Raw genomic sequence first — 25,861 nt, 5'->3', positions numbered from 1 at the left:
TTATTTTATATTCGAGCTGCGTTTATAGCTACGTGATATATAAACAAACGCAATATCGTTTAATTACAAATAATCATAATATATCAATACGCATATGCTATACGTCGTTAGAATAAAAAGTAATATCAAGTAACGATTAATAATAATGATGATAAGTAACTTAAAAATAACGAATCAAATACATATATCTTTCTCGTTAAAAGTTTGTAGGTTAAGATCGAATACCCTTACTCTCCGTCGACGTCGTATCGCTTATACGCGCAAATGTGTAATGACGCATGCGAGACCCCCCCACTCTCTCCCACCAACCTCCATTAATTCTCCCACCAGACCCTTTGTACGTGTATTTAATTTCTCGAATCAATCCGCGTAACTTCGTATGTTTTTATTATGTCATAACAAGGTTACAGTAAATACAATTTACGTTACTTGGTTTTCTTTTTAACAAGAAATTGTCATTGTTAACAAAAAGTTATATATGTATACAAAAGAGAATATTCAAAAATTATACCTCTAAATAACGTATTTAAAAAAGCTCGGAAAATGATAATTCTTCATAAATTTATAATATCACATTGATTTTATTTGAATCGTTCCTCCCAAGTTATTCGTCGAAGAAGAAATGATTTATTACCGTTTCTCGAACATCCTTAATCCGATATGCTGAGTTTTTCTGGAAACCCTTCGAAATATCATTTAAACGGATAACGCGCATCCCCATTCCCTAACCCTCATAAAACTTTCACTTAAAACAATATGCTATACATATCTTTGAGTAAAATAACAATAGCGACTGAGGGAAAATAAAAGAAAGAACACACAAAAGGGACAACTTTACACATCCATTTGGAATGACACATTTATGGGGATGCACCCTGCTTAATCCAATCATTATTCTTCTTCTGAAAGTTTTATGATTGGTCAACGACTACCTGAAATCCTATTGTTATTGGTTTTCAAGAAATTGTATATGCGTCTTCGTTGGTAAGAAAGTTGGCACCATCTGGCACAATTGTGTTTGACTTGGGCAGGCTAATAAAAATCACTGCAAGCAAAGAGCCACGCTCATTCCAGTTGTCGACGGAGTGTTGAGTAGGTTGTACCGGGTTCCGTTGTGATGCTCTCTGAATCGACGAAAAGCTCGTAGTAATCTTTGTAGTAGACGAACAAGTAGAAAATTCAATTTTACATTCGATATCAAGATCTGTCGTACACGAGTGTTTCTTTTAATGTATTCTATATTTTTTCTTCTTTATTAAGACGAATCTAAGTCGATTGAAAAATATCTCGATATAAAGTGTGCAAAATTACAAGAATAGGAAACACAACTTCAAAGAAGAATTTTTCATGCTTTCCATACGGGATTGTAAAAACACATGTTACGTTATACGTTACTTGTCATACGTTCATCTTTTTACCAATCGATCTAAGTGCCGTCCGTATAATAACTTCAGCAACATCTCTTATATTTATTAACGATATCGCGATAAAAAGACGCAACCCAAGACTAATTTCAATGTGTCTCTCTTTTGTGGATATTGCTCGCGGAGAAACACATGAATTGACAGAGACTTTTGACAATCATGGATGTTGATTGTCCGATAGTCAGTTTAAAACGATCAAGCAGTGCGCCTATGATTAATGAGATCAGTGCCACAATGTCTGTTACCTCACCCTCTACTTCTGCACCAAGGTATCTATAATCGATTATTATTTAAACATCTTTATTTAAACACATCCTTTAGAATTATCTTTACTCCCATTGTCAAATAAATCATTTCATGTTTTCTTTGAAATACCTTCAGAAATGACGATTTTAATGATTTTTCCTTTATCATTAACTGAGTGGAGATATAAATTTCTTGGACCACTCAAATTCAAATTTTATTAGATTTTAATAAACACCGTCACGATTATCCAATAAATTGCAATTTTTTTAGTAAGATTATATATATTCCCAATAAGCAATCTCTGTACATTGTTTTGCCTGTTATATGCGAGTTTTATCAAACAAAGTCGATCTTTGAAAAGAAATCTATATTTTCGACATAATGATTATAAGAGATCTGACGAGATTTCTTAATGACCCTTTTATTATACCTTTATTGGACTACTATTTAACTGTGGCTTTTATTTCTTGTCATTTTCAGAAATGCTGTATCGACGTTCAATGTATTTGCCAATTCACCTCGTCTACGACGATTCAGCACTAGTGTAAGATATTTCTTATTCGATATATATAGATTTGAGAACGTATAGTTTTTAAGACGAGCTATAATATAACGTAATTATTTGGCATTCAAATATATTTATCGTCGTTTTGCTTATTGTAGAGTCCTTGTAGTATACCACGTTTAACGCCAAGAGTCAGCCAATTAAGGCAAGAAGAATGTATAGATGTTGCTGGTCGTGAAGCTGCACATGAAAAGGAAATTCACAGCGCGATGCAAATATCTCAATCATGGGAAGATCTTACCCTAGAAGCAGAAGGCTTGTCATTTAAGGATTCAGAATCTCCTTCTCATCTTAACAGAGCAGAACGACAAATTGCAAAAAGGATATTAGACCCGCTCAGTTTAAATTTATCCGCAAATGGTCCACCATTGTGTTCGTCGCCGTCGCCTACAAGATCGGGATTAAATCAACGACAGTGTTATTCTCCTGGTATTCATATGGTTAATTGGAAAAGTAATTTGTCGCCTAGTCCAACAAGAAAAGCTTTTGCTACAAGGTACAAATTGACTCGATAAGTAAATCCAACAGATAGAAAATTGCCAAATATATTAAAGTTAACAAATTTAATAAGGGAAATAGCCGTATAATTTATCATTATCGAGTATTAATTTTTTATAGGCGCAGTCTAAGTCCAATAAGGCCAAGCTGCTTGGGTCCTGTTAAACGAAAATTTGAATTAGATGATACCGGTGTAGATCATCATTTGTATCCTCCAGCCAAACGTACATCGGGTTCTATAATACAAAGTGCATTCAGGTAATATTCATAAATTATTCGTATCTTTTTCACATTGATATAAATTTGATAACTAATAAATACATGTATGTACGCACGCGCACACACATTCACACATAATGTTATTTATTACATTCAGATTAGATACAATATCCAGTCCACTTTCTGGAACCATTAGTTCTGTTGGAACTCCTGAATCATTATCTAGTGCAGATTCACCAAGTTTTTCCTTTCAACCAGTGGACAGTCCTTCGCCAGTTTGTATTGGTCCTAATAGCGATGATATATTAAATGAAACAAGCATGCAAGCCGAAACAATAGACCAAATTCAAACAGATAAAATTAGTCAAGGTAATGACAGATGAATATAAACACCTAAAAACTGACAATTCACGACGTGTCATATTATCTCTTGTTGTATGATGTATTGTAATACTGACTTGAAATAGTTGTATTAGTATTTCTTGCATTACCATAATCAAGGGGAATTTTGTGCTGATTCTCATATACTAAAATCATAGCAGCTACAGATGAGAGTACCTGCTTTAACTATGTTCCTGTAAATAGAAAGGAACTAAGGTTATTCTAAACACATGATTAAAATAATGGAAAAAAAATATATATATATTAAATAATTACTATAAATATAGATTGGAATGTTTTCAATGTTTTTCAATTTTAGTACAATATCAAGTATATCTTAGTGAAAAAGATTTCTTCATATTTTTGAAAGACATTATTTTACAAATATAATATGATAATAGATATATAAATATTTAGTGTTACTTATGGTATTGTTTTTCGTCTACGAATTACACATGTGCCACTTTATTAGCAGTGCTATCCAAATATTAACTTGTATTAATAGCTCTGATCCTCTTATGAATCATTATTAATAGCATATAATTGCTGAATTATTCTAATCATGTTAATTATCTATTCAGTAATATCTACAATTTATTTGTGTGTAATATTGGAATTGCATTAATTGCACAGATTGTTTTATCTCTCCTTTTAAATTTGAATTGTTAGTCTTGTTGCCATGTTATGAACCAAATTTCAATAGACTTACATTAGCTACGGTAATGCCATTGTGGTTAGTTAGTAAAAATGAGATAGTTTCAGGTAATAATTGTAATACATGGAGTGTTTTAGAAACGATGCACTTCCATGATAAAACTGGATTTTGTGTAAAAAAATTGATATAAGAAATTGGAATTAGAATGTGCTTGCACAATTTAATATTGGTCTATATTTCATGACACGATACAAACAGTCTTGATGAGCAAACAAATGCAATATTTCATAACATTGATATCTGAAAATTTTCAACAAATTATGCATAGACTCTCAGAGTAAATTTGCCTGCATTCCTTTTCCATTGTTGTACATCGACTATGGAAGAACAAGATATCAACCGTGAGATAATCAACATTTTTAAAAGGTGTCCTTTTAACTTACACCAAAGTTTTAGTTAAGATTGAACTTTGTCACATAAAAATAGTTTTAGTTTTTGCTTATATTATATCAAATAAAATTTGCAAACTTTAGCTTATTAATTATTCTGTACTTTTTCGAAGTAAACTATAAACATAATGCAGTTATAAATAATTTGTACCATATTGTTAAATATTTATATATAATTAGTCCTTTTCAAATACATGCTTTGACTATAATAAGCAACATTTGTTTTTCATGTTCTGAATCGAAATTGGAAGCCTACGTTATTGTAATAAATTATAATGTAAAACTATTGTCACTTTGATCTGCGCCAAGCTATGGAGAGAGAAGAAGTATTATTAATCGCGTTATATCTAGTATATTTTTAACATCTTTCAAAAGTAAAACAACTTGCATTGATGATCCTAATAATGCCTTGTAGATAATATGTATGTCGTTAGCTCAAATATTAAAAGATCATTATTATTAGTATTAAGAAACGTGGAAAAACCAATTCATCAATGCTGTTGTTTGGTAGACAAATCAATCTTGTATATTCCTAAAGTCAAAGTGAACTTCTCAGAAGATACATATGCTTCCTAAGTTTAAGACTGAAATTAATGTTTTATAAGGCACTTTTTTTATAAATCAAAATGGCCTCCACCCAATTGAAAAAAAATCATGTGTAAATAAAACAATACTTTCTCAATCAACTTCTTCAAAATTGATTAAGTTTTAGATAAATACGTATTCGTTCATGCACGTAAAAAATTTTGTATTAACCCTTTGGTGCGTGCAAATATTAGATGAAAATGTGAAATATCAATAGATGGAATAATCATTGTAAAATCAACTAAACATATTGATGTTTCCTACATATACGATGAGATAGAACAATAACATTAATTGTGTCGGATATTTTACAAAAAAATACATACTTATACATAACGTACATGGGCTTTAAATATTGCAATGGAATAATAGTGCGTGATGGTTTTATATATTCTACATATTTTCATACGTAATTACATTAATTTATGAATTAATTTGTATCATATATGAATTATTTGTAATAGAAACGAGCAAGAGACTATTAAATTTAATATCAAAAGTATTTTATAACCTATCATTTATAATTTTCTAATTGAAATTTTAACAAGATTCAGCATTATTCAACTTTTATTTATCATTTTGTACGATATATGACGATGCAAGCACTAAAGGGATCGCCAAAAAATATAATAATAAAGTGTTTTGCAGCTAATACGACATACTTTTATGAAAATCTAAAAAAATAAATTAATAAGTTTATGTAAATAGCAAAATCATTATGATTTTATCAATTTCGCGTATAAATCGATGATAATGTGTAAATTATTTTTTGCGTGCTTAATTAAAAAGAACAAGTTGTCACATAATTATAAATATATGTCTAATAACTCCATATGTGAATATTGAAATTCTTACGTTAATGTAAACACCACAGTGGATTGAGAACAAATTTAACTCAATAAAAACTGTTATTATTCAGAAATTTCTATCGAAATGAATCGTTTCCTTGTTACTGAAATATCTGACTTTATAACTGTTTTTAATAGTAATAAAAATTGTTGTTTACTTAATCAAGCGACGATATATTTTTATAATCAAATTCCAAATTGGCGCTTAAATTAAATTTATAAATTGGATGTGACAGAAGCGACGCTAGCGGCAAACAGACGTATTATATTGTTTTTTAGCAAGACAAATGCAGTAACATCAGTAATGATTTTAAGAAATTTCTCAATGACATTCTCAACTAATTTAATTTAATTAAATCACAAATAAAATATCACGTATAAATTCTTGAACATTGTTTTTTATCATTAATATTATCATCGAATTTCAAAGTGATCTGTACCGATCAAACAGGAATACTCCTGTAATAACAAGGAACTGACTTGTCACTCTATCTCTATTTTCATCTATTTCTAAACTTGCAAGTTGTGTTCTTTCTGTCAGACTTATATTTTTTTTGTATATTTCCAGTAATTTTTGCGAATTCCTGTTGTTATAAAAACAATTGTTATAAATTATTCAAATAAATACACAGTAATAGCAATAATTCAATATAAAAGAATGTATTTAACTTTATTTTACGCCTTAATCGTGAGTATTTTAAAATCCGCCGGTGCAGAATGGAATACAAAGGATTATATGAAACGAGAACATTCTTTAATACGGCCTTATCAAGGTTTGTAAATTGAATTTCGTATTATATATATTATTACGTAGTAATCTTCTATCAAATTTTTCCATGCTATCATTTATGAATTATAGATTGTTTCTTTCATTAAAACGATGATTATAGGTTATGATATCGATAAAAAAAATAAGAATAAAAAAAAATCGTCAATAACATAATATCAGAAATATTTGAATGAATATTTTATAGGTTCTGGCATGACGATTCCTTATTGGGATTTTATGGGTAGTACAATGGTTACAAATAACTATGTAAGATTGACACCAGATTTACAAAGTAAACAAGGAGCGATATGGAACTCCATTGTAAGAAAATATTTTCATATTATCTCTTTTATTTAAAATATGTAATTTAATTTTTTATTCGCTATTAAAATGTTATAAAAAAATATATTTGTGATTGTATGTTTTATAGGCATGTTTTGTTAGAAATTGGGAGCTTCAAATACATTTCAAGGTACATGGGAAAGAAAAGGATTTATTTGGAGATGGCTTTGCTATTTGGTATGCTAAACAACGTATGAAACATGGTCCTGTTTTTGGAAATATGGATTATTTTCAAGGCTTAGCAATAATACTGGATACGTACAGCAATCACAATGGTCCTCACAATGTAATATAATATTAATCGTTTAATTATAGCAAATTATTATGGTTCACATATAATCATAATATTTTCTTTATTTGCAGCATCAACATCCTTATGTTTCAGCTATGGTAAATAATGGTTCTTTGCATTATGATCATGATCGTGATGGAACACATACACAACTTGCAGGATGCGAAGCAAAATTCAGAAATCTTGATCATGATTCACATATAGCAATAAGATATGAAAAAGATACTTTAACTGGTAAATCATAATTTCATTAGTTTATGCAATTTTATTGTAATTAATACAAATTTAAAATTATTATCTTTATGATACAGTTTCCATAGATATAGCAAACAAAGCAGCTTGGAAAGAATGTTTTTCTGTAAAGGGTATTAAATTACCTACAGGTTATTATTTTGGTATCTCTGCAACAACAGGAGATCTAAGTGATAACCATGACATTTTATCGATTCGTCTATTTGAATTAGATTTACCGGATGATGTAAGTATTTCTTTCTGTATAACTTGTTGGACGTTATTAGAAATATGTGTACGAAAAAATTGGATATTTTCTATAGATACACAACCATTATAACTAAAATAAATTTTATATTTATATAGCCAAAAGATTATGAGGACAGATCTACTATTTTACCATCTGCAGCTTTCTTTGAATCCCCACGTGGTAAGATATCTTTAAATAAATGAATATATAATTTATGAATATAATTATACCATAACTTAATTTGTAGAACGTGTGGACGATCCAAAACAAACTCCTTTAGGTGGTATAAAAATGTTCCTTTTAATGCTTGTGGGAGTAATAGCAATAATAGTTTGTATCGTGATAGGGATCATGTTATATCAGAAACATCAGGAAAATAGTCGAAAGCGCTTTTATTGATTTATTCCATGGATGGCAATTTACCAAACAATTCATTTTGGATTCTTTTACTCAGGATTTTTCCTGTACCAGGAATGTTTGTAGTGTAATATTTAAAGTGTTCATGAGACTGGTCGTGCTAAAAATTGATTTAAACACGATTAATATAGTATAATTTCTTCTCAGAAAAAAGACTTCTAGACAAAGAATCACATATATGTCAGAACATGACATAAAAAAGTGAAATAATTCATATATGTATATGATATATAATACTGTAATTGTGAATGTATCAAGCTATATAGTAATTGTGCTGGACCGGACCTAAGTACTTTTATTATATGTAAAGTATTAAGAAGTTAATCAGTGTATATATAAGTTGAATTTAATAAGTAAATATTAGATATAAAATATAAATCGAGAAAAAAAATATATACATATGTGTGTATGTATATATATATATATGTGTGTGTATATATATATATACACACATATATACATATATATGTATGTATGTATGTATATATATTACTCAACTGCCTGAGTAAATATACATGCTCAAATAATAAAAAAGTAGGATGCAAGAGAATGTAAATTTTTGCTTAATAATGTAAGCAATTGATTGCTTTAATTTTTAAGAGATTCATTTCTTTTGATTTAATTAGAACAATAAAAAATCTTATAATTCTGAATTACACATTTGAAGAAAATTGCACTGATTGACTTTGATAATCTTTATATATTACGAAATTGTTTCAATATCATTATAATGTTTTTAAGCGCCTGTAAGAATTTCATCAGATTAAGAGTACATTCATTTTTGTTATCACAGTATACCTTAAGAAAATGTTACAGATATTATTAGAATACAAACTTCTTTGAAACATATGAAATATTCATATCCTGAATTATACTGCATGGTATTTTTGTAATTTATATTCTTGCAAAATAACAAGTGAATTGCATTAAGATTGTAATACAGAATGAATAGTTCAGTATGTTATAAATGGATAAATAATGGTGTAATCTTTTTCATTCAATTTTCAGTTTACATAAATGATTTTTGTTATTTTATATTATCTTTCCTTTTTTTTTTATTCGGATTAAGCGTAAGCAAAATAGTTGATTAATGTAGATTTTATATTTGTACATAAGTGAAACGAACACTAATAATCTATGCGAAATAATTATAGAGTATCTTTCTCTTATAAAATTTTTTTTATATAAAATTGATAAAAAAGAAAAAGAAACAAAGAACCAAACCAATTAATTACCTTGTTAAGGAAAAAAATGTTTAAAGAATAATGTATCATAATCTGTTGCCAAATGTAAAATAAATTTATTAACAACTGCAGGAAATCAAGTTTTTCCTTTTTTTTTATTATTCAAATGTTCTTTAATAATTATTTAAAAAAAATCATATGACTATTCTTAAAAATATTACTCTTTTTTTTTTTAAATGAATTAATATTTGAACAAAAGAATATTAAGGCACTTCTAATTCTATCATATCTTTTTACTATGTTATTTGTTATTCATCATCCTCATTATCTGATATGATACATCTGGTAGTATTATTATTTCTATGGACTTAGTAGTTTCTGTATTACTTATCGAATCTTACATTGAGATTTTGAACATTTATATCAATATAGCATTAAGTTTCCTTTCTGTCTTGATACAGTGTTTGGTTTTTTGTCCATGTATTTGTAATATTTAGATATATATATAATTGTATTAATACGTTGTCATAGTTTATCGTTACGTCGATTAATTTGATGTCTATTCTAGATACATAGTTTCTCTATGATCTGTTATCATTTTACATATCAATAGGTAATAGTTGTTAATTTAGTTATACTATTTTTTGTATGTGTGCTATTATTATTTTTTGGAAAAATTAAAATATTTCCTAAATATTAATTATTTTAATTAAATTAGATTTCAGTATCTATAATCTAAGATACAATACAATATTACTGAAATCGTTTATTAGGTTTTATATTTCTGTCAAAATTAAATTCAAAACTTTCATTTTCTTCATATTCTGAAAATGTAATAGAAAAATATTAAGCATATTCTCCATTTTGAATGGCAGTAAAGCATATGGATAAATGTTATTCCTAAAATATATATATGTACGCATACATATTCAGATTTTATAAAATAGATATTTTAGAATAAAATATGAATTTAAAATGACTGACTGAGGTAATATAAAACATGATAATACAGCTTAAGTATGTGCTTAATTATATTATTTCTGCCATTCGGGACACAACTATCATGATCTATTTAAGATAAAGATTAACCATTGTGAAGTTATTTTCGTACCAAGTATTAACGAAAAAGTGTTTGTCACTTTTTAAATACATTTGTACGATATTCGTATAAGCATGTAGTTTTTCGAAAGGAAAAAATGTGACGATTCAAACTTTCTTCAATGAAAAAGTTTGAATCAAGTTATTTTTCCTGTAACGAATGCATTAGAATTACTTAAATAAGACAATAGGATTTAGTAAAAAATTAAGAACAGTCTTTATGCCAAGCCAGAAATTATTCACTATTGAAGTTAATGTTATGTGATATTTGTGTCGTTTAAAAGACTTGAGGTCAGCAGAATGACAGGCTAAACAACTAATCTCATCTAATTCAATGTGAGGTTCCCCACCACCAAGCAAAGATTCCTTTTCTAAACCTGTGTTCGATAACGTACCAGAAAACCAAATTTTATCGCGTGGATATATACTTAAACTAAAATTGGTAAACGAGTGATCTGCAATGAGCACGATTTCTGCATTGCTTCTCCATATACCACTTTTCATTTTGACAAAAATTTCAAATTCATATTGATCCCATGCAGGAAAATGACACTTATGCCTTTTCTTTTGAATATTTACAAAATGTTCACAATTCTTTCTACGTATTTCGTCGTACGTATCACAATTTTCTTTATACGGTTCACCATATGTACAGCTGAACGTAGTTCTAATACTGTCAGGTAGCATGCGTAATATTGTACCAATATTGTTTCTAATCGATTTTAACCGAACATTTGTTACGTAACCCTCCCATGAGATTGGAATGCCTTCTAAGTGAGCACATTCAATTTGTACTTGCGCCTTCGATGATATATCCTCCCATGCAGGTTGGTGACAATGATTTTGGTATTGCTCCCACGATAATGTGGCTGCAATTTCGTAGGAATTGTTATCAGAATCTTCTTTATATTCTGTTATCACTTGCCAGGATAAAAATATAGCAGCACTTGTGCCTAAAACGAGCTGAAAGAAAGATTATATTAATAATCGAATGAAAATTTCAAATTGATGATATTAATATAAATATTTTTAATATAGATAGAATGAAAAAAACCTGCACAACGGTGATGATCCAATTAAATCTTGGAGTTCTTAATCTCCTCATGTACCAAGAAGCAACGAATGGTAATCCTCCAAGTATGGCAGTTACAATTATTCTCATTGCCAAATCACTTTCTGATAAATACTTTGCAGCTGCTATAATTGGCAAAATAATAGAAGCTAAACCAGCAATTGGCAGAAAAAGTACCATACCGACTAATGCGAGAGCACCCCTAATTAAACCATACCATGTCGCACTTTGCGAACTAAATATTGCTATCTGCCACCAGCTTAGGGTGACGCAATGAGGAATTAAAGTTTTGTATGTGCCACGCCAATTTTCTCTAGCAGCCATTTTACAAAAAACCGCTGGTATCAACAAATAGAAAACAACACGAAAATTGAGGCAGAATTCAATGCCATTACCAACAACATAGGAAGCAAACGTAGGTACTCGTATATCGAGGAATCTCCAACCTTGCGCAACAACAATATCCGTTTCATAAGGATATTTTGCGAGTACATGCACGCCAAAACTAAAGAGAGCTAAAAGATCAGGAAAATTCGATGAATTATTCCACATAAAATTGAGTAATGTCACTAATGTCAATGTAACAGAAATAATAGTGAATTCAGATTGTGGGGTCCATTGATGAGCTATCACAGGATAAATCATTAGATTGAGCAATAAAGCAAGAAAGAAATGACCATAGGGCTTTAAGTTATTGCAACAAAATTGATACTCTGCCTCCTCAGGATTTAGATTACCACCTGAATAACTGAGGAATAGGCGTGACCATACACGGAAATTATTCAATTTATGCTTTCTGTGTAACATCTGGAAGGTAGAAATAACCATTACAATAAAAGACAAATAATAGAGCGCCATTGGAATGAAAAGTATTAAACTTTCTGTTCCAAACAAGGAATACAACAAAAGTAATAAAAGTATATGTATGTTTGATGTGAAAAGAATTTTTATAATCGGTCTACTCTTATGGCCTATTATCTCTATTAACCAAATATAGAAATACTTTAAGGATGCTAACGGATGAATGAATGGTCTTTGTAAAAGAGGAATAGTAGCTAATTCCATTTCAGGTGAGTCTACCATACACAATGTACGAGAAACCATTGGGAGCATTCCATGAGCATAGCTTGTAGCTGCAGATACTAAAGCTGCTTCAGTTATTTTTTCGCTTTGATGACCCATCCAGTCTACAATTATAAAGTGTACATAGTAATTCATATTAAATTTATCATTAATAAATGTAATATAAGAGTTGTACAATTACCATAAGTTACGTTGTGTATTTTACTTTCCTCTTTTATAGATGTATTATCTTCAGGAAGCCCATTTCGACTAAACTTATTACTTAAAACATCATTTAGCTTCTCGTCTGAAGCACTGGATGATGACTTAGGTGACTGACAATTAACGAATCTACTACTAGATGGAGACGTTACATCCCTCATACATCTTTGTAGTTGTTCCGTTGTAATAAAATCCTCACCGTTTGATAAACTATATATAAAGTTAAAAAATTAATGAAATCAAAGGAGAATTGCTAAAGAGGAATGCCCTTTATAATAGGAAGAACAGAAGCAACGATAAACGGTAAATAATACAAAACAATATTGGAAAAATTACTAACTAGGGACGACGATTATCTTGATCTTCATCTTTACCTAGTAAACATTTCCCTTGCAGCTTTTTTAGCTAGTTTTTCATCTTGTGTCATATCCAAACAATTTTTAACATCGTAGTAATTATGTTCTGTGATCCCACGACCTGTAGCTAAACATTGTTTAAGAATTTCCGTTGCCTCTAAATTTCCTTGTTCCGAGGCTTTAGTTAACCAATAAACGCCCAATTTTGCATTTTCTTCTTTATCAACTTCCAAATCTTAAATAAAATAATACAACAATGTACTACTTATAATGTATACTATTACAAAATATGATGCACAATATACCACATCTTTCTTCCAAAAGTTGTTTGGCTAAAACTACTTGAGATTCTGGACATCCATCCTCTGCCATTTGAGATCGTAATCGTCTAAGAGAACCGCGTGTTCCATCTAACAAAAACAAGATAGTATAATTTGTCTATTACAATAATAAAGAAGATACAATGTATATATCTGTTATCGATATATATATACATACACACACATATATATATATATCATGACACAACATACATTTCCAAGTTTACACGTGAATTAGTCTGTGATTAGTATCGGTTAAAATAGATTTATATATCAATCTATCTATATAAATAAAGTTTGACCTAAGAGTTATTGACAGATGTCTGACTCTCTTGAAACCCTTTTTGGCAACTGATCTATTAGCTTTCCCAATCATTGTTAAGAGATTGATTTCACTTTTTTTTTATTTTATCAAAATAATTGCTTTGTATTAAGAAATATGACGGAGAAAATCAAATGAAAAGTATTACTAAACTACTTCTTTGGAACAGTAATTACCACCGTGTAACGTCCATTGTTTTCTACCGGGTCTTCCTGACAGCGGCATAATGCCAGCCATTGTAAAAGTGTTGTTAACCAACTTTGATGTCCGAATCTTTTTTATTAATATTATTTATCATTTATCCACATAAGAATAACGAACACGTATTTCCTTTACGATACAAACGAGGCCGCCTAAACAATGCGACTATCGACAATGTGGCTGACAGAGGTAGGCGCATGTTACATTCTATCGCGCATGCGCATAATAAACAATGTTATATACTTTTGTCCTTTCTCTTTTATATATATATATATCTACATATAACCTTCACCCATAAAAGAATGTTGTATCTTCGTTGATAAATAACATAGATCAAAATAATTGAAAGAAATTAAAGTTACATTTCTTATAAAACCTTAAAATTTACGAAAGAAAGTTATTAGAATATCGTATCGAAAAGATTATTTGGAATGGACCAATCAGAGAATGATTTTTATAATACTGATCTCTCAATGGTCTAATTTAAAACAAATATTTTGTCCGCCAAATTCAAAACATTTTGAAATCATGTTCTTAACTATGGATTATATATAAACATAAAAAAAGAATAAAATTTATGAAATAAAGACAATTTAACGAGGAGATTTAAACAATTTTATTATAACTTTATTTGTTATTATTAAAAGATTATCATTTTATGTTATATAGTCTAAGGCTCCTTTAAATGAAATATGTAGAGCACACTTAATTAAGTTAACTACTCTATCGTTGATTTAAGCACTAATTATAATTTATGGAGCCAGTTTCGATGATTTTGCAATTTCTCTGTCCAAAGCGCAAATGTATTTTTATCGTATGTGCTTAGCAAAACCACGTTTTTCCTGGCTCCTCGTATAGTCAGAAATCTGTCCTCATACCTACACTAAAAATTTCATATATCATTACTATTATTATTATTACTATTATTATTATTATTATTATTATTACATAATCTTTATATATCGTTTATATTATTTCGTAATAATTATTATTAAACGTACAAATTGCTTGGTCCAGTATAAGGTGGTGGATTAGGTCGAATATATGGATTACAACGTTCATTAGAAATTCTGCAAATATAGTGTGAATTAATATAAAAAAGTAATTATTAATTAATAGATTACACAATATTTCTATACCTCGGTGTACGTGTTAAAGAGTCATTAGGACTAGAAGGTGGTACAGATAAAGATCTCAAAGTACCTCTCTCAGGAGCTACATATTGTACCATTTGCACTCCATTCTTGCTCATTGTTTCTACCGACGAAGATTCTGTTTTTTTGCTATAAATAAAGGAACTAATTACACACAGTTATACGTTTACATATGCAACAAAGTTTATCTTTTAATATCTATAAGCTATATAAAGAGAAACTGTACCTACCGACTATAGAATGGCATGCAAACGGATAATATGCATAACTGCAAAATAAAGAATTTCTTAGCGTTACAAAACTAATGTAACAATGCAGAAATAAAAGATATTCAAAATAATATGAGTTAAAGAAATAAATTTGCGACGATAACAAGCAATCTCGAACGTTAATAAATTATTTTCATTTCGTTATAAAGTCACAGTGAAAATTTATTGATAGCGTCGAAAATTGCTTATCGAACTTTTATTATTCAACCAAGCATACAAATCATAATTATAGTTTTATTAATTGAGGAAATAAACGAGGTAATAGATATACCTAACAATTTCCTTTCGGATAATTCATAGAAGTATAATTGAGATTCCGGATCTATCCTATAGAAATAAAATACAACTAACATTCTGGCGATTAATTTCTACAAATGATAAATGTTAGAATACGGAAGTCACAACGAAAATGTGACCGTAAACTAATAATTTTACTTACATCGATGATAATCTTTACGTCATAGCAAATGATCATTTTACGTAGTACGATGACGTGCGATTCTCGAGTCTGTTTACGTAGGTTGCGCGTTATTCGCATTATCATTATCATAAGGAAATGACGATTAACTCGATTACGTGAGATCGGGAATCTTGATATTTTGTAGGATCGAGCTAAACTACGTTGGAATATAAAAAAAAAACTTTAATAAAGTCATCTGTCCACAATTAATCTAACTATAAATATCTCGACGTTTCGATTTGTACATTAATATATTTGCTAGATAAAAAAATCAATAAATTTCAATTTACAAAATGCTAATAACGAGTTTGCTTCTCGATAAAAACTCATAAATATTGCTCGATTATGTATAAATTACTAATTATCAAATAGAATGGTAAATAAGAAATTATAATGATGATTATTTGATAGTAACAATATTGTTTTATCCCACACTTTACCGGATATCCTGCACTTTATTTTTCTCTGTCAGGATAATTATATGCTAAGCGTGATAGGAAATGAATGCGATCCTTGTGTTTATATTTTTCCATTTATATATAAAGTGTAGTTTGTGAAATCCGAATGACGCGAGTAATTTAATCTACTACTTGTTTGTAAAGCCATTTGAATTATTTCAAATCTACTGGTATCTAAGTATATACATAGATCTCTTGAGAAAAGAAATTGCTGAATATTAATCAATAGCAAGTATTAAATATGATAATCTTTTATTAAAAACTTTTGACGCAAATATCATTTTTTACTTATGTATTTTTATTATTTCAACGACGCGCTTATGTTTCAACGATAACACATATGTTTCTTTGTACATATATGCATGCATGTATGCATGGTGCGTGTGCGCGCGCGTGTGTATACGTATGTGTACGAGCCGATTACATTTATCGAGTGTTCACGGACCACATCGCATTCATATTTTCGACCGTACTGAGCGTCACGACATTGCTTGGTCAGATATCGTTCCTACTTATGAATGAAACCTACTATGAGAGTTCCTTGTCCTCTGTCTCGCTCGTTTATACTCAATATGCTGCTACACGTGTGACCGATTTTACGAGCTGAGACACCCAAACAGAAAGAATGACTTTCGAGCCCTAACGATATTTTCTTTCTAACGACTCAAAGAAAAAGTTAAAGAAGCTGATAAGAATGAAATATTTACAATTTTTGGGATGTATGGAAAGTGTTCGTTTTGGAAAATTGTTTCCATTGGAGAGTATAAAACAATTTACCACCAGCTTACATTTTGTCACGATGAAGACAAAGTGCTGTACTCAGAGAAGTGGCCAAAAGAAGAAGTAATATCGTTGGTACGAAGATCGTTGTAACGATTTCTTTGAAATAACTTCTCGTTGGAATGTCAGCTTTCGTTGATCTCGCCCATTGCCATTCGCTATGTTCAGAGATTCCAGAAGACGGTAAACCAACGATGTTCATACTCGGTCCATGTCTCGAACTTCCTGGTTGCTCGTCGCTTGTGATCTTTTCATAACGTAAGCCGACAAATGATTATTAGATCATTTTGTCTATTGATTAAAATATTCGTCTATGAAAAAAAAACGTCTATACACATATATATATATATATAGAAACATATCCGACCAGTTTGAAGGAACACCAATCCAATAAGAAACCGGCTTCTCTGAACAGTCTCTCCACGCTCGTTCTTTTCAAATCTCTTGGACAGGATGGTAGTAACTTCCAAAGCGGTTTTACTTCCTTTTGAAGTTCAATCAATTCTTGTGAAAATGGTACCGAACTGCCCAGTCTCATGACGACTCTGTAAAAAGTGCCAGTTAAAATATGGAAATAAAGAAAGTCGATCGAGATAGTAATTTTTTTCCAGAACGTTATTTCATAGAAAAAAAGAAAGAAAAAAAAAAACGAGGGAATGAACCGATTCTAACATCTAACGTTGATAACTCGATCTAGAAATTGATAAAAGCATGTGTGATTCACGAAAAAGTTTCCCGAGTCTTGTTCGTTCCAACGCACTCGTTTTATAAGTGAAAATAATATCATAATATCTTGGCGGTCTTGAAAACGTTTGTTATCATTGTCATACATATTTATTTATTTTCCTCCGAAACTGATGTCGTGACGTAAGTACTAAAAAACACGTCAGACAAGTAAAAAAATTCTTTCGTCGTAAGTACAACGAACACATCAAAGCTACAGGTGCGTTGCGTTTTCTCAACGAGAGATAAGAGAGAATTTCGTTTCCTGATAAATTACTTGAAATGACCTCATGGTGAACCGAAAAAGGTGATACACACTGACGAGTCAAAAATACAAGGATTCTTTTTGCGTGATTATACTACCGAATGTGAGTTATATCGTGCATTTTATTTTATGGTATTTGCGTCATTCCTACCAAGGATCCTCTCAAATATTATTTCGTTTTTGTTGGCCAGCATTATTTATAATCAATCAAGGAAAAAGAAGTGGTTGTTTGTCGGCGGAACGTTTTACGCGTATTATCTAGCGATAATCGTGCAATTTATACATATATGTATTTCTCATACCTACAAAAAAATGACGACAGATTATCTCTATTATTACACCGCAATTATAAGCGACGATCGTGAAATGCATGCGCGCGCGTGTGTGTCAATGATCCAATTCCTTCACGCGCAGTTATTCTTGATTCCATTAGAAAAAAAGAAAATATCCAAAAAGTTCTAATTTTTTCAAAGATGCAATTTGAGAGACACTGGCCCAATACGTAACTAAAGAGGCATTATAAGTTAGGAGGTGAGGTGAGGTGAGAGGAGACGAGGTGCGGCCTTATCGCGTGCGTGGGACAGGAGAACGTCATTCAGTGAAGCGCTTCGATTATCTTCGCCTGTAGCGTTGACAATGTCGTACTTGTTCGAGCAGTCAGACTATTTACACGCTGTGTACATATTAGAGGCGTTACGTTGCCGCAAGGAGGCGGACTGCTTTAGTCTTTTAGTAGCTGCGCGGGCACCGTTCCATCGAGGTCTTTGACAAGGCACGAGACGCGCGATACGTTTTATCTATTCCTCTTACACTTCTATGATCATTAAATCAAGTTGCATAACTTTTTTATCAGCAGAATCGAGTTTCCCAAAGAGATTGTGATCGTATGATTTTCTTTGTCTTCTTTTTCAAAACTGTACACGGACTGATATTTCTCTCCAACAGAGAAGAAGAATGTTCATGAATGTAAATCGGTTGATAGAATCCATGAAGATGAAAAGAAGATATTCATTATCGCAAAAAGAAACGTTCTATTAATCGCAGCTCTAACTTTGGTACGTATATTGCAATCGAAAATTGAGAAATTTTTGACACGAAATTAGAAATATTTGATACTATCATAGAAAGAAAAAAAAAAAAATACTTTTCGTAAGTAATACTTGCGTAAGTACCTTACCATATAAAGATTGGAAGGCCGGCACCCGCGGTTATCTAATCTCATGAAATATTTCCTTTTAATACTTCCGATTGTACGTACGACATGAGAGAATCAAATCTTAATATGACGTATCGTAGATATTATATACGCGTTTGTAAAATGATTAAAATTTATGTCGAGAACGTTCGTCATTTCCCGTGGATGTACGATAATATTTGCTATGAAGAACGATGGGTATATTATCAACCCCGTTGCTTCATTGATTTTTCCTTGAAATTTGTACGCTTCGATAACTTCTATAGTCTTCTAAAATATCTCCCTGCGATCATTGGGGACGCTTATCTCTCGTCATTTTCTCCTAAAACCATTATATTTCATGACGTGATAGTATTCCAGTGTAAAACATAATATACATATAAATGTTTTCTTGTAAGAAAGCTTTTTTAATCGTAAGAACAAAATAGGAATTTCTGACGCAAAGTTCACAAAATTTCCTTATAGAATCGAAAGTTTATTTCTCGTATAGAACGTAGCCGCGAATAATATTATACCGTTAGTCACCTGTACGAGTGACACAGGTGATAATACGAAAGACGACTTCTCCCTATCTTACGAGGAAAATCATGCTGATTAACAACAAAGATGCGTACGTTTAACCTGAAAGATAAACTCGTACGAGGAATAACGTTTCTTTCGAAATCCTTTTCATGTTACAAAGTCTTAATTACACGCTCTATGAGAATATCATCGCAAATAAAAAATTTACAGACTACAGTATTAATGATAAATCATCGATGATATTGCGTAAGAATTTTGGTCTTTAACGAAATCAACGTAAGAAATGAATATAAAATTGATACTAACGTGTACGCGTGTAAATGTGCTCGTATATATGTTATAAACGTCTGACGATCATAGACTTGAAAAAGAACGTAAAATGCACGTCAGTGCGTTATTTTCTGTTGGCGATCAGATGATCGATACGTCAGCGATAACGAAGAAATGTTTTGATCTTTCACTCCTTCGCATGGCACATAAGTTTGAAGTCTTCTAGAAAATAAGATCAGGCTTACCCCTCGCTTTCTCCGGGTTTAAGGGGTAAACGTGCACCGAGTTCGACCGCTGAAGCCAGAAAAGTGACATACAAATCCGTGGCAGTCGTCCAAAGTTTGTTTCTGGAAGATCGTGTGTCTCGTGTGAATATAATGAGGGGGGAAGTAAAAACAGATATAAATTTTATAAAAAGTATATATCCGTCGCGAGGCAGACCTGAAAACATCAAGAAGTTTTTCGGTTCGATTACGACCAAACGTATCTTCCACATTGAGATTATCGATTTTTAAGTTGACCTCATATCTCGTTAAATTCTGTTTCTCAAGAACGTTGATGTCGAGTACTTTATATTTCGTCTCGTACGTGTGCTTGTTCAGACCAACAATCTCCAACTGAAAATATGTATATATATATTTATATATACACATATTTTTTTCTTGTCAAGTATAACAACAACTAAAACGCGATAAATTTGAATAAGGAGATGATAATGATAAGAAATCGTGTGCTTACTTGAAAATATTTTTGATTTTTGGGTGCGACACCATAAAGAAATCCACCGTGATCTCTTTTACTATGAACATAGTGAATCCATGAAGGAAGATCGGGAGCGTTGAGCAAGGACGGTTGGTACGTAAACTGATCGTATTTTCCTTCTACAGTGACGAACGATCGTGGAATGAAAAGCCATTGTTAAGACATTAAACTTATATATGGTCAATGGTAAAGGAACGTTTAACTGTTTACACAAATTTACATAAAGGGAATGTGTATATATATATATATATATTATTCATTCATTCTTTCTTTCTTTCTTTCTTCCTTTCTTTTTTCTTTCTTTCTTTCTTTCTTTCTCTCTTTCTCTGTTCTCCTTCAAAGAAATCAAGCTAGCTCGTCTTTCGCGTCGTTTGTATTAACGTAAACTGTCTCGTCGACCATAAATCGTTTACCCACGCGTCATGTAACATAAGATAAAGCAATCATACGTTTCTCACAATCTTAAATTGTATAGTCTCGACATTCTTATATTAAAGTCCAAATAACTATCGGGCACGTGGTCGAAGATAAAACACAATTTTATTTTTAACACACGACCATTCATTACTAATATACGAATAATAAATATAAAGAAACGTTTCGTGATAACTCATCTTAGAAACGAAACTTCACGCTAATACGATTAAAATTATCGAGATTCATCGAAACGAAAGTAGAAAATACGGAATAAAATAAAATAACGAAAGGATGAATCGTGACAACGACGACGTCGAGTTTGTTTTATTGAAACAATGATCCATAACGAATCATTAGCAAAAATCGACCGTACCTTTCGACGAAACTCATCGATTACGCGAGCGAACGACTTTCAACGTTTACGATTAGACAAATTTGGCGAAAGGCGTATTAGAAAGTGTCTCTTGAAATGCATATAAGAAAGAGAAAGAAAGAAAGAGAAGCGGACGCGTGTCGTGTACGAGGTCGGACGCTATTAACGCTCGAGACGCGTCTATAATTGCTATTCGTGGTGCGCGCCGAATGACGTGCGAGACGTACTTTAATTTCAAATTGTGAAGCGGGTTAACGGGTGACAACGGACACCTTTTTCTTTCTTCTTTTTCCCATTCTTTCTTCCTTTTCTTTTTCTTTTTCTTTTTTTTTCACTACAGCATGCGTTAGAAAAAAAGATAATTTTTATTCTTTATTTACTTGCTCGACTGTTTCTATCATTGAACGTTGACAAATTATTTCTTCGTTCATTCTATTTTATTGCCTTTATTTATTATTCTTATTTGTTATCGTTTCGTCGTAAACGTTACTGTTTTAATTATCTATTTGTCCGTCTTACCATCTGGACTCCAATCGAAAGTTTCCGGTCTGATAGGTATGACAAAGACCTCGGTCATTAGAATATTCTCAGCACAGGCAAAGGTCGTCAGGATTGTTAATATTCCCACGTGTCGATGCATTTCGCTGAAAAAAGATATCAACAAACGACGTGTTAATTATAGATCGATCGATGTCAATTTGAAAAACGCGCGCATATTTCAGTCGATAAAGAAGCCGGACAAATGAAAATCTCGATCTTAATGACGATGATGATAACACGACGATAATGGTATCGTTTTTATATTAAAGGACGAACGACGATGTTTTCTTTGATCGCGCTAAAAGTACATTCAATGAGAAATTTAAGTGATCAACGATTCGAAAATCATTTATTATCATTTCTATTGAAATTGAATTTGCCGCGTTGAATATTTTCTCGTTGATCACGACGCACTATAATGCGTGTGTCCTTCTTCGATATAAATAAAATTTCTTTCAGAGAGAATCTCGATGCGAAATTTTTAGTTAACCTCGATGAAACTCTTTACGGATGTTAAATTCTTGATGCATCTTTCCGAATGAGGTTAATTCCATACATCGAATATGCAACGGCGAATAAATACAAGAGAGCTGAATAAATACGAACGTACACGAAATACATGCGCGTATATTCTAAAAAATACAATCTTTTGAAAATAGTTCTTAAGGAGAGACAGAAAGAGAGAGAAAAAGAAAACTCGTAATTACAAACGATGCCGTTTACGAAGACTTCTTTTTCCATGTAATTCATTCGATCGAACGTCTAACCTTTTACCATGTACATCCTCGTACTGATCGTATCATCCATTTATGTATATGCATGAATATACACGTGGAACGAAAAAAAAAAGAAATTTAAAACGAACGGTAAAAGTCATACGTCAAAAATAGCGATCGAATTTGCCGCACGACAGACGAGGCCTTTCACCTTCGACAAGATCTCGATCGGTTTGAGGGAAATTTTGTCAAGAATTTGACAGGCAAAAAGATACTTACTTACGATTTTCTTTGAACAGAATTTTCACGAAATGTAAATCGATCGTCCCAATGCGAATATCATGTCGCACGGGTTTGAGCGATGTGTTTTTGAAGTGCACGGAAAAGCCGAATATCGTAGGACAACTGGATACAGTTCGTTCGTCGTAACTTTGAGGATGGATTATCGACCCGACGTAACAAACTTCGTCATGCTTCGTCATACTTCGTAGTATTTCGTAAACCTATGCAAGAGCACCTTAAAAACGAACGTAACTTGGTCCACGTTGTATCACTTTTATCGAAATCTTTCTATCGTCTATTTTCGTTACAAGATTTACGTTATTGATTACAGTCGAGAAATTTGGTATCGACACGTTGATTCGCGAGACATCTTTTTTTAAAAGAAAAAAGAAAGAGAACGAAGCATAAGCGGCGCGTAAAGGCGTGTGCGCATTCGCTTCGTGCGCAACTGTAAGCGCCACTTTCCTACCCAGGTGTGTATCATTAAAGCGTTTACAAAGAACTATATATTAATTTTCTATATATTTACCTGGTCTTTCTTCCTAATAGTCTTGACTCATCTATGACGTGTGTAAAATCTGACGCGGATAATTAATCGATTAACTTGTCGAAAAGTATTTCTTTTCCTCTTTTTCTTTTGTCTTTTTTTTTTACGAATATTCACTTTATGATATCTAAATAATATGCGATTTCAACCGAAGAAACTCGCTTCGTGTTGTCGAACTAATTATTTTACGAATAACGACTGTTATCTCGATAGATAATAGTTATTATGGTATAATAATTGACTGTTATATACATATATATATAAAGTAAATTGCATAATATTCCATCTTAAAACAAACGTAACGACGGATGGTACGTGCGACTACTTTTATCTGACCTTTTATCGCATCAATTTGATTTATCATCAAGATGTCTTAATTGTTTTAGATAAGTTAACCTCACCAAGTTCGAAAAACCAGACAGAGTCGCGAATTACGTCGACATATTTGGCAGAAAAATTACGAACTTGAAAGTATGAAAATAAACGCGATTAATTTCTCTCGTACAAAGGTACAACGTAAATTCACAGGATCCAACGTACGGTTCGAGATTTTTAAATATATAAAATACGTATATTTTTAAATGTGCATAACGCAATGTGCAAAACGCGCGCCATATTATCAAAATTTGTCTCGTAGACGTTGAACGATATCGATCTTTCGATTTAATTCGATAACGGTCTTGATCGAAGATTACACATATCGACGTCGTTTAACAAATACAAAAAAGTATTCAAAAGCTCTGATTGGTTCCGATGCATTACATGAAAACGATAATTGATTGAAATAATCGGTCACAATTGTCGTAAGGAGAATCATAGAAACGCTTATTACGAATTCGTTAGAAATAAATTCGGCATCTTAAACGTCTCTTAGAAAATGTAATAAAGAGGGAAAAAAAGTCGTATAAATCGTCTCGTGAATTCCTCCAAGGCACGATTTGTTCTTTGTTACGACGAAAGAGCAATAAAGCACAAGCGAGTGGAAACTAAACATAAAACTGAAATTCATCAACTTTAATAAATGCGGAACGTTATCGCAAATAACGTCAGACCGTTTTTTCGGGTTTTACCTAAATCGAAGAAACGCGCTTACGAGAAATCTTGAAGAGATGACGCGAACCAAGTCATTCGGACGTTCCACCGTGATCAAATCTACGTGTGAATGCTCGCGTATGCACGTGTTCGAACTTTTCGAAGAAATTAATACGACGATTTCCTTCGTTATCGTTAATTTGTCACCTTTCGAACGAAACCAGTATTTACGGAAAAGAAAAGCGAGCAATACGATTAAGCCGACATTGTCATATAAAATCTTAAAAGAGTAACGAACTTGGCTAAATAATAGTATCCAAATCTTTCGAGATATCTCGAAAAAACAATAAAGTAATTATCGATCGATCGAAGTTATCGAGCGTTGATTTCGATAGGTTAAAAATGTCAATCCTACAAACGTTTTAATTTTATAAGGGGGATGAAAGAGAACATAGAAGGAAAAAAAAACAAGGAAAGAAGCAAAAAAGAGATATCGTTATGCGCACTTGAGAAAACGAAGTATATACGGTACTGCCTATTGACGTCCACGGTAGGCGTGGTCTCGGACGGCGGCCCGATAGAGATATATATTTACGGCACGACTTGTCCTCTCGTGCGCCAACGGGTCTCGGCCGTTATTCGATTAACGATGTGGTGTATTTGCAGCAGCAGTAGCAACAGCAGTAACAGCAGTAGTGCGAGCTTTGATGCAAGCGGGACACGGTGGACGACCGCGGCCACTCCTCGGCGTAGGGGTTGATTTTTCCCTCGGTCGGTACTGATTCCTGTCGTAAATCATCGTCGTGGTCGTCGTTGTCGTCGTCGTCGTCGTCGTCGTCGTCGTCGTCGTCGTCGTCGTCGTCGTCGTCGTCGTCATCGTCGTCGTCGTCTTTTCTTCGGCAGTGCAGTGCGCGCGCGTTACAACAACTTTGTGTGACAGGTTGTGTGTGCAACCAAGCGTACGTCTTAAATAAAAAAAAAGAGAGAAACACAGAGAAAGAGAGAGAGGAGAACGACACGCGCGGCGCATACGCACACGTTGCGCATTCACGTCGTTTCAAGGGCCTCCTCGACGTAAGCTCCTCTTC

The 25,861-nt window shown here is 31.9% G+C and overlaps 4 protein-coding genes across 11 annotated transcripts; 2 read left to right on the top strand and 2 right to left on the bottom strand.

Moving 5' to 3' along the window:
* Window positions 1-1,049: 1,049 nt before the first annotated feature.
* On the top strand, window positions 1,050-5,956 carry LOC127070620 (PPP2R1A-PPP2R2A-interacting phosphatase regulator 1). The gene is made up of 5 exons (XM_051008815.1): window positions 1,050-1,693; window positions 2,151-2,214; window positions 2,334-2,731; window positions 2,854-2,991; window positions 3,110-5,956. The coding sequence occupies exons 1-5, from the start codon at window positions 1,584-1,586 to the stop codon at window positions 3,333-3,335; spliced, it is 936 nt and encodes a 311-aa protein (XP_050864772.1). The 5' UTR covers window positions 1,050-1,583; the 3' UTR covers window positions 3,336-5,956.
* Window positions 5,957-6,072: 116 nt separating this feature from the next.
* On the top strand, window positions 6,073-9,491 carry LOC127070619 (vesicular integral-membrane protein VIP36). The gene is made up of 7 exons (XM_051008814.1): window positions 6,073-6,643; window positions 6,845-6,960; window positions 7,070-7,267; window positions 7,345-7,507; window positions 7,585-7,751; window positions 7,871-7,934; window positions 8,002-9,491. The coding sequence occupies exons 1-7, from the start codon at window positions 6,529-6,531 to the stop codon at window positions 8,151-8,153; spliced, it is 975 nt and encodes a 324-aa protein (XP_050864771.1). The 5' UTR covers window positions 6,073-6,528; the 3' UTR covers window positions 8,154-9,491.
* LOC127070609 (wolframin) lies at window positions 8,132-14,216 on the bottom strand. Of its 4 annotated transcripts, none has more exons than XM_051008796.1 (6): window positions 13,961-14,216; window positions 13,471-13,575; window positions 13,184-13,400; window positions 12,790-13,019; window positions 11,508-12,712; window positions 8,132-11,416 (listed from the first exon to the last, which is right to left on the bottom strand). In XM_051008796.1, exons 2-6 carry the CDS (start codon window positions 13,535-13,537, stop codon window positions 10,625-10,627), a joined length of 2,511 nt encoding a protein of 836 aa, XP_050864753.1. In that variant the 5' UTR covers window positions 13,538-13,575; window positions 13,961-14,216; the 3' UTR covers window positions 8,132-10,624. The 4 variants fall into 4 exon arrangements, with proteins under 4 accessions (XP_050864753.1, XP_050864752.1, XP_050864754.1 ...); XM_051008795.1 differs by having other exon boundaries at window positions 13,984-14,216; XM_051008797.1 differs by lacking the exon at window positions 13,961-14,216 and adding an exon at window positions 13,699-13,922.
* A 393-nt stretch (window positions 14,217-14,609) lies between these two features.
* Window positions 14,610-25,441, bottom strand: LOC127070614 (epsilon-sarcoglycan). Of its 5 annotated transcripts, none has more exons than XM_051008805.1 (10): window positions 25,280-25,441; window positions 22,176-22,300; window positions 20,843-20,985; window positions 20,546-20,721; window positions 20,350-20,451; window positions 17,497-17,674; window positions 17,138-17,376; window positions 15,148-15,291; window positions 15,010-15,078; window positions 14,610-14,891 (listed from the first exon to the last, which is right to left on the bottom strand). In XM_051008805.1, the coding sequence occupies exons 2-10, from the start codon at window positions 22,294-22,296 to the stop codon at window positions 14,867-14,869; spliced, it is 1,197 nt and encodes a 398-aa protein (XP_050864762.1). In that variant the 5' UTR covers window positions 22,297-22,300; window positions 25,280-25,441; the 3' UTR covers window positions 14,610-14,866. The 5 variants fall into 5 exon arrangements, 4 of the variants coding, with proteins under 4 accessions (XP_050864762.1, XP_050864764.1, XP_050864760.1 ...); XM_051008807.1 differs by lacking the exon at window positions 25,280-25,441 and adding an exon at window positions 23,724-25,232; XM_051008803.1 differs by lacking the exon at window positions 25,280-25,441 and adding an exon at window positions 23,192-23,651.
* Between the last annotated feature and the right edge of the window lie 420 nt (window positions 25,442-25,861).

This window comes from Vespula vulgaris, chromosome 19, assembly GCF_905475345.1.
Source record: "Vespula vulgaris chromosome 19, iyVesVulg1.1, whole genome shotgun sequence".
Lineage (NCBI taxonomy): Eukaryota > Metazoa > Arthropoda > Insecta > Hymenoptera > Vespidae > Vespula > Vespula vulgaris.
The sequence above is the reverse complement of the archived record's forward strand: the minus strand, read 5'-3'. Positions and strand labels throughout refer to the sequence as shown.

Coding starts and splice junctions, on each gene's coding strand:
- LOC127070620 (XM_051008815.1), top strand. CDS start 1,584: ATGGATGTTGATTGTCCGATAGTCAGTTTAAAACGATCAAGCAGTGCG. Junction 1,694..2,150: donor CCCTCTACTTCTGCACCAAG/GTATCTATAATC, acceptor TGTCATTTTCAG/AAATGCTGTATCGACGTTCA. Junction 2,215..2,333: donor TACGACGATTCAGCACTAGT/GTAAGATATTTC, acceptor TGCTTATTGTAG/AGTCCTTGTAGTATACCACG.
- LOC127070619 (XM_051008814.1), top strand. CDS start 6,529: ATGTATTTAACTTTATTTTACGCCTTAATCGTGAGTATTTTAAAATCC. Junction 6,961..7,069: donor GAGCGATATGGAACTCCATT/GTAAGAAAATAT, acceptor TATGTTTTATAG/GCATGTTTTGTTAGAAATTG. Junction 7,752..7,870: donor AATTAGATTTACCGGATGAT/GTAAGTATTTCT, acceptor ATATTTATATAG/CCAAAAGATTATGAGGACAG.
- LOC127070609 (XM_051008795.1), bottom strand. CDS start 14,044: ATGGCTGGCATTATGCCGCTGTCAGGAAGACCCGGTAGAAAACAATGG. Junction 13,401..13,470: donor ACTTTTGGAAGAAAGATGTG/GTATATTGTGCA, acceptor ATTTTATTTAAG/ATTTGGAAGTTGATAAAGAA. Junction 11,417..11,507: donor GGATCATCACCGTTGTGCAG/GTTTTTTTCATT, acceptor TCTTTCTTTCAG/CTCGTTTTAGGCACAAGTGC.
- LOC127070614 (XM_051008803.1), bottom strand. CDS start 23,394: ATGACGAAGCATGACGAAGTTTGTTACGTCGGGTCGATAATCCATCCT. Junction 22,301..23,191: donor CTGTTCAAAGAAAATCGTAA/GTAAGTATCTTT, acceptor ATCTTTTTTCAG/CGAAATGCATCGACACGTGG. Junction 17,377..17,496: donor ATTGGTGTTCCTTCAAACTG/GTCGGATATGTT, acceptor CGTTATGAAAAG/ATCACAAGCGACGAGCAACC.